The sequence below is a fragment of the Macaca mulatta genome, chromosome 7 (assembly GCF_049350105.2).
Source record: "Macaca mulatta isolate MMU2019108-1 chromosome 7, T2T-MMU8v2.0, whole genome shotgun sequence".
Taxonomy (NCBI): Eukaryota; Metazoa; Chordata; class Mammalia; order Primates; family Cercopithecidae; genus Macaca; species Macaca mulatta.
The window spans coordinates 92083544-92090925 of record NC_133412.1 but is presented as its reverse complement, the minus strand read 5'-3'; the positions used below and the strand labels follow the sequence as shown (position 1 = coordinate 92090925).

At 45.9% G+C, this 7382-nt stretch overlaps 1 protein-coding gene across 9 annotated transcripts in view; it reads left to right on the top strand.

The window, feature by feature from the left end:
• The first annotated feature begins 330 nt into the window (after positions 1 to 330).
• TARS3 (threonyl-tRNA synthetase 3) overlaps positions 331 to 7382 on the top strand; it is a 78207-nt gene continuing 71155 nt past the window's right edge. For 6 of the 9 annotated variants that reach the window (XR_013396033.1, XR_013396032.1, XM_028851345.2 and 3 more), the window contains exons 1-3: positions 331 to 713; positions 1648 to 1722; positions 3715 to 3908. Coding sequence is in view for 7 of the 9 variants with exons in the window: in XM_028851345.2 (XP_028707178.2) it covers positions 417 to 713; positions 1648 to 1722; positions 3715 to 3908 (566 nt within the window). In the remaining 2 variants the exon portion in view is untranslated. The remainder of the gene's footprint in view (positions 714 to 1647; positions 1723 to 3714; positions 3909 to 7382) is intronic. The other 3 variants (XM_015143193.3, XM_015143192.3, XM_077940477.1) reach the window with 1 other exon arrangement.

Sequence of the window (7382 nt, the reverse complement as noted above, 5' to 3'; positions counted from 1 at the left end):
TGCAGATGATGGCCTTTTTGCAAGGTTTTGGAAGATTTTCGTTTCAACGGACTAAAAGCTACTGCCAGTAGACTCTAGACAGGCCTGAAAAGGCAGGGGAGGCCCTTCAGACCCCGTTTCCCACTGCCCCTAACCCTACGGTGGGCCTGGCCTCAGGCCCCGCCCCGCCCCGCCCCGCCCCTGCAGGGTATCTGACCTAGGCCCTGCCCCTCCCAGCCCAGCGCCCCGCCCAGCTCCCCGCCCCCCCTCCCCGCCCCCCTCCCCGCCCCTGCAACGTGTAGGCCTCGGCTCCGGCCCCGCCCTATCGCCCCGCCCCTTCCCGGGCTCCCTGTCTTCTGCCCTGCGCTGAGTGTCCGCATCGCCCTCGCGGCAGTCGTGGGCACCCCGCTCGGCGTTGGTGCCTGAAGGAGGCCGCAATGTCGGCCGAGACCCTGGCGGCGGAGGCCGTGGCGTCGCGCCTGGAGCGGCAGGAGGAGGACATCCGCTGGCTGTGGGCGGAGGTCCAGCGCCTGAGGGACGAGCAGCTGAACGCGCCCTACAGCTGCCAGGCGGAGGGGCCGTGCCTCACGCGGGAGGTGGCGCAGCTCCGGGCCGAGAACCGCGACCTGCGCCACCGCCTGTGCCGCCTGCGGCTGTGCCTTGCCGAGGAGCTGAGCCGCCAGGCCACGCTGGAGAGCGCGGAGCTAGCGGGGACGCAGGAGGCCGGCGCACAGGTAAGCTGGCGGTGGGGACTCGGGAGGACGCGGGCGGGGCGGGCCGAGATGGTGCGCGCCGAGCGGTTTTCAACTCCCGGGACAGGTGCGGGGGCGCCCCGGGGGAGAGACAGCCCAGTGCCCTGCGGGTGGCCCGCCCTGCCCTGCTGTGTGCTCCTGTGTGGTGGCCTGGGGAGCCGCTGGATTTCCAGCGTCGCCAGACTTGCCAAATGCTGTTGATTTCTCAATTCGTCCATTAAAGAGCCTGCCTCACATCTTTTTCAGGGGCAGAAATAGTGTTTTCATTTGTTTGAAAAAATGCTGAAGTGTTTAAAACTCGTTATTCTTTCCTTGGGCAGAAAGACTAAGAGCTGCGTATGTAAACTCTTTCATTCTCTCTGGTTCTTTTTTGTTATTGTTGGGTTTTTTTGGGCGAGAAGTTTTAGCTTTTTGTGCCCTTGTTTTGGTGGTTTATCTCGAGAGGATAACTGTATATTTAGCATTTTTATTTAATGCAGTATTTTATGATTTTAGAAAGGATAAATTATCTTCTTTTAACATCATAAACTTCCTGAGTCCTGAAGCTTCTCAGGCTGTGAGATGTTCTGCAGTCCTTTTGGAAGGACAGCTGTGGTGAACTAGCAACATCTTCATGAAATAGTGCATTTGATGTGGCAGGCAGCAACCACACGTTTTCCAGCCACATTATTTGTTTAAAGTTCAAGACAAAAAGTTTTCAAGGGCAAAATATATTAAATGTGCTTAGCAACAGTGTGACAGGAAGGACTGAACCCTGGAGAATGACTTGCCCACTGAGAGTTGTAGGTGGTGGCCAGGAGAGCACAGCTGTGAGCCTCTAAACACAGGCCACTTACAGCCTGCTGGCATGACTCTCTTAAGATATGTTGCTTTTTTTTTTGCCATTGATGTGAGTCATTTATAATTTATCTTTCAGCGTCCTTCTAGTCAAAGCCAAGACGAGGACATGAAAAACAAGAAAATGAAGGAAAGCGAGCCTGACAGTGAGGTAGTTGTTGCTATGGAAACAATATAAAATACTACCTGTAATTTTAAATATGTGTATATAGTTAATCATCTAGGATTTCTAATTTTAAAATTACTGATTAAATTATTATTTGGGTCACATTAGTGTATTTAAAATTTTTCAAACTGTAAATATGAGATGTCTTGAGAAATGAGCTGCCCATATTTAATAAACATATGTATTTAATCTATTTAAGTTGTGCTAGCAGTTTGTTTGTTTGTTAGTTTTTGGTTTTTTTTTTAGATAGAAGTTTGCTTTTGTTGCCCAGGCTAGGGTGCAATGGCATGATCTTGGTCACTGCAACCTCCGCCTCCTGGGTTCAAGTGATTCTTCTGCCTCAGCCTCCTAAGTAGCTGGGACTACAGGTGCATGCCACCAAGCCCGGCTAATTTTGTTTATTTATTTTATTTTTTTAGTAGAGATGGGGTTTCACTGTGTTAGCCAGGAGGATCTCCATCTCCCGACCTTGTAATCTGCCTGCCTCGGCCTCCCAAAGTGCTGGGATTACAGGCGAGAGCCACGGCGCCCGGCCTTTTTATTTTTTTGTATTCAGGAAATTAGCTACTTTGCTTTTGTATATAAAGCATTAAAACAACCAGTAAGTATTTATCTAGCATCAACATTTGGTAGGAGTGAAGGAGGAATATCTGGGCCCAAATAAATTAGTCTGGTTGAGGAATTCAGGCAGACTCAGGACAAACAACTAGAGAACAGAGTTCAGTGGTGTACAAGTAAGTGCTGTAATGTGTGACTGTGTACCCATTCTGTAAACAGTAGAAAAGGGAGGTGCCGTGGGGCTGGGCATAGTGGCTCATGCCCATAATCCCAGCACTTTGGGAGGCCGAGGTGGGCAGATCACAAAGTCAAGAGATCAAGACCATCCCGGTCAACATGGTGAAACCCCGTCTCTACTAAAAATACAAAAAATTAGCTGGGCGTGTGGCGGGCACCTGTAGTCCCAGCTACTCTCAGGAGGCTGAGGCAGGAGAATCGTTTGAACCCGGGAGGAGGAGGTTGCAGTGAGCTGAGATTGTGCGACTGCACTCCAGCCTGGTGACAGAGCGAGACTCTGTCTCAAAAAAAAAAAAAAGGCGGGGGGGAGGTGCCAGTGGGTAAAATAGGTGGAGGACGCGGGCTTTGAGGCTGACCTTTAGAGCTAAGGAGAAATTAGATAGGCAGAGAGGAGCTTTTTGGTGTTGGGAAGTACACATGCTCTTAGCCTTACAGTGGGGTTGTGTCCCAATAAAACCAATGTGAGTTTAAAATGTATTTAATACACCTAAGCTAGTGATCATCATAGCTTAGCCTAGCCTACATTAAAAGTGCTCAGAACACTTACATTAGCTTACAGTTGGGCAAAATTCTCTAACACAAAGCCTATTTTATTATAAAGTGTTGAATATCTCGTGTAGTTTACTGAATACTGTAGTGAGTGAAAAACAGAATGGTTGTATGGAATACTCAAAGTACAGTTTCTACTGAATGCATATCACTTTCACAACATCATTAAACTTGAAAAATTGTGGCTGGGTATGGTGACTCATGCCTGTAATCCCAGCACTTTGGGAGGCCAAAAATCATTTGAGATCAGGAGTTCGAGACCAGCCTGGCCAACATGGTGAAACTCCATCTCTACTACAAATACAAAAATTAGTCTGGCAAGGTGGCAGGTGCCTGTAATCCCAGCTACTCGGGAGGCTGAGGCAGGAAAATCTCTTGAACCTGGGAGGCAGAGGCTGCAGTGAGCTGAGTTCGCGCCCCTGCATTCCAGCCTGGATGACAAAGCAAGACTGTCTCAAAACAACAACAACAACAAACCAAAAAGCAACAACAACAACAACAACAAAATTGTAATTCAAACTGTGGTACATTGGGAGCATCTGTAGAGCTGAGAAGGCAGTGAGGGGGTGAAGCTGATTCAGAGCTGAGCAGCTGGAAAACAGTAGGCTGTATATATTAATCTCATTATAATTTCAGGTGAAACAACCAATTTTCATAAAAGAAAGATTGAAGCTTTTTGAAATACTGAAGAAAGACCATCAGCTCCTACTTTCCATTTATGGAAAAAAAGGGGATACAAGCAATATCATCACAGTGAGAGTGACTGATGGGCAAACAGTGCAAGGAGAAGTCTGGAAAACAACACCTTACCAAGTGGCTGCTGAAATTAGGTAAACCATAGTGTGGAAAAGATATTCAATATTAAGTAATTATACTGGAGCCTGGTGAAAATGTTTTCTTAGGGACTGCTAATATATTACTCTATTCTCACGCTGCTAAAAGGACACATCCAAGACTGGGTTATTTATAAAGGAAGAAGGTTTAATTGACTCACAGATCCACAGGGCTGGGGAGGCTTCAGGAAACTTACAATCATGGCAGAAGGGGAAGCAAGCATGTTCTTCTTCACATGGCGGCAGCAAGGAGAAGTGCAGAGCAAAGTGGGGGGAAAACCCCTTATAAAACCATCAGATCTCATGAGAACGCAGTCACCACCAAAGAACAGCATGGAGGTAACAGCCCCTATGATTCCATTAACTCCCACAGGGTCCCTTCCACAAAACGTGGGGATTATGGAAACTACAGTTCAAGATGAGGTTTGGATGGGCACACAGCCAAACCATATCAGCTAATTTTTTTTTTCTTATTCAGTTGCATAAATTAAATGTATTTAATTTTTTTCCTCTGGCTTCTCCAAGGGCCATGTAAATAAGTAGTTGAATATTGGAACACAATCGTTTCCTGTTCTCATAAAAATATATAGGAGAGAAAAAGTCTGTCTTGACAGGCCATTTTACACTGACTTTATTCATCAATCAAGTAATTTCCGTGAGTTTTTACAGGTCTTTTAATTATAGATCGAAGATATATGTGTTAGAGCTATTATTAGTCTTGGAAAAGTGCATTGACCTTTCTAGGAATTAGATACATTAGTGAAGTTATATTGTTTTGACTAATGCTAATTCCTAGCATTAGAAGCTATTATATAAATACAATTATATAGCTTCTATACAATTGTATTTAATGCCATGTAAATAAATGTTTATCATTTAAAAAACAAACTGTTTCAACAATTGAAATTCTCAGATTTTCTTTGAAAACTATGGCTAAGATTATGTTTCTGATTCATCCTGTTGTATTGTTAAATGCTCTCTCAACCTGTTTTCATGTTTTCCAAGAGGAATGATGTGCTAGGAGAAAACAGGTTGTGAAGCAAGAATAAGTTTGTTTTCTCATGGAGAGTCAGATTGCATGTTAAATGTGTTGGGTCAGTATTTCTCAAAGTGTAGTCCCCAGACCAGCAGCAAAGCATCACCTGGAAACTTGTTAGACAAGCAAATTTGGGGGTCCCACCTCAAACACCCTGAATTGATCAGCTATCTGTGTTTGTATGAGCCCTCCAGGGGCTTCTGATGCAAACTAACCGTCTAGAAGTGACCAGTCCAGCCTAGTGAACATTTCTGGCCCATGCAGTTATTTATGAACCCAGCTTCCTTCAATCTTGTTGATCTGCTGTCCCCTAGGTAGGATTTGTTTGTGTCTAGCGGTGGAAGTTGGGTCCTTGCACGGGCCTGCCTGCAGTCAGGAGGAAGAGAAGCTGCAGAACAATGATGCTTTGAGGCCAAGACCCCACAGGGGCTGGCTTCAGTTTTCACTCACATCCTGTTAGCTCTCATTTAGTCACATGGCCATGCCTAGCTGTAAGAGAGAATGGGAATATAGCTCCACTGGCCACCCAGAAACATGTGCAGCTAAAGCATTCATACCATGGAAGAGAGGAATGGTTTATGGAACAACAGGGAGTCTGCCACAGTCTGCCCCTCTGATATCCAGATATCTCTAGGTACCCTTCTTTCAACATCTGACACACTCACTCCCCAGGTGAGACAACTCTTTTGTTGCATAGCTCAAAGCCTGGGATTTCTGAGTGATGTACAGAACACCCCCCCATCAGGCTGACCACTTGCATTCTAGTGACAAATAAACTAACAGACAAGTCTGCTCACACCACACGTGTATGCAGTACACAGAAGACAATCACAAAGTGTGTGCTTGGAAAAAAGAAAGAGGAGAAATATAGCAGGGAGTGGTATAGAGAAGTCATCAGATTCTGCTGGAAGCCATTGTGAGGCCCCACAGCCTGGCAGCAGTTAGTGCTTGTGTCAGCCCACCTATTCATCCTTTGTTCTCTGGGAGCAGCTGTCTTGTCCATGATCCCCCATGGGCCCTGATTTTGCACTTTGGTAAGTTCAGAGTTGTCCATTACCCTCATTTGTCACATCTGAAGTGCACGACAGTTTGTCCTCTTGGGGTCTGTGCAGTTTGCACAGCTCAGTTCTGTGGTGCACACTTGGGGCCTGAGGGTTCCTTTAAGGATCACATAGTTACAGATATTTGTGAGCTGGGCTTATAATTTGTTTGACAATATCATTTCCATCATCAGTTAGCTATAGTAGGCTTCTGGTCTGTTTGTAGCTAATCCGTTCCACATGAAAGTAATTTCACTTAAAGAATCTTCTAGATAGACTTCTCACCCTGTTGTTTCATGGCTTTTTAATTTGGCTCACTCCTGTTTCCTCGTTTAATGAACTGAGAGCATATGAAGCAAAAGACTTGTGGGAGGGAGACAGTCTTGCTCTCTAATCCTTGCAGTTCCACTGGCCTCTATTTTCTGGATTTATGTGTGGCCTTTGAGAAGGGCTATCAGTGCCTGTCCCTCCTGCTGTTTGGGAAGGAAGATTGTCTTTCCAATCTTGCATAGCTCCACGTTTCTGAACTTTTAGTCAGTTGAATTACAGGACACAGGCAGGGGGAGCCTCCCTATCCCTTCCATCTCTGCTAGCAAACTAGATTATTTTCATCTGAGATAACGCATTCTTGTAGCTTCTTGCTGAAAGCAACAAGAGTTACCCAGGGTATACCAACACTGTCCCCTCGCCCCCATGCCCCGCCCCTTTTTCCTTCTCGGCTCACCACAACCTCTGCTCTCTGGTTTCAAGGGATTCTCCTGCCTCAGCCTCCCAAGTAGCTGAGATTACAGGCATGTGCCACCACACCCAGCTAATTTTGTATTTTTAGTGGAGATGGGGTTTCTCCATGTTGGTCAGGCTGGTCTCGAACTCCCAACCTCAGGTGATGTGCCCACCTCGGCCTCCCAAAGTGCTGGGGTTACAGGTGTGAGCCACCACACCTGGCCTTACTCTCCCCTTTTATATCTGCTTTCTTGTGTGCTACAAGCACTGTGACACATGGTTTGCCTGCAAGTTTTATCAAATATTTTGTTATACTATCACAAAGGTTACTGGCTCTCCATATGTTAGAGTCTGGTTCCTTGTTACTCACTGCCAGTCTGCTAAGCCAATGCCACATGTTTTGGATTTTTACTTCCAGGTCATTATTTCTTTATTACTTAAGATATATACTAAGCTGCTACAGCAAAGACATCACAAGAAACTCAGTCACTTGAATATGGTCAAAGTCTGTTTTTCATATAGCAGTCTAGACGTGGGTGAGGTTGACTGGGTGACATATCTCCATACAGTCATTTGGGGACCCAAATTTCTCCCATCTTGCTGATCTGTCTGGTACAACGTTGCCCTTGTCTACATGGTCCAGAAAGAACAGCACATGGGTTCCCATCTACA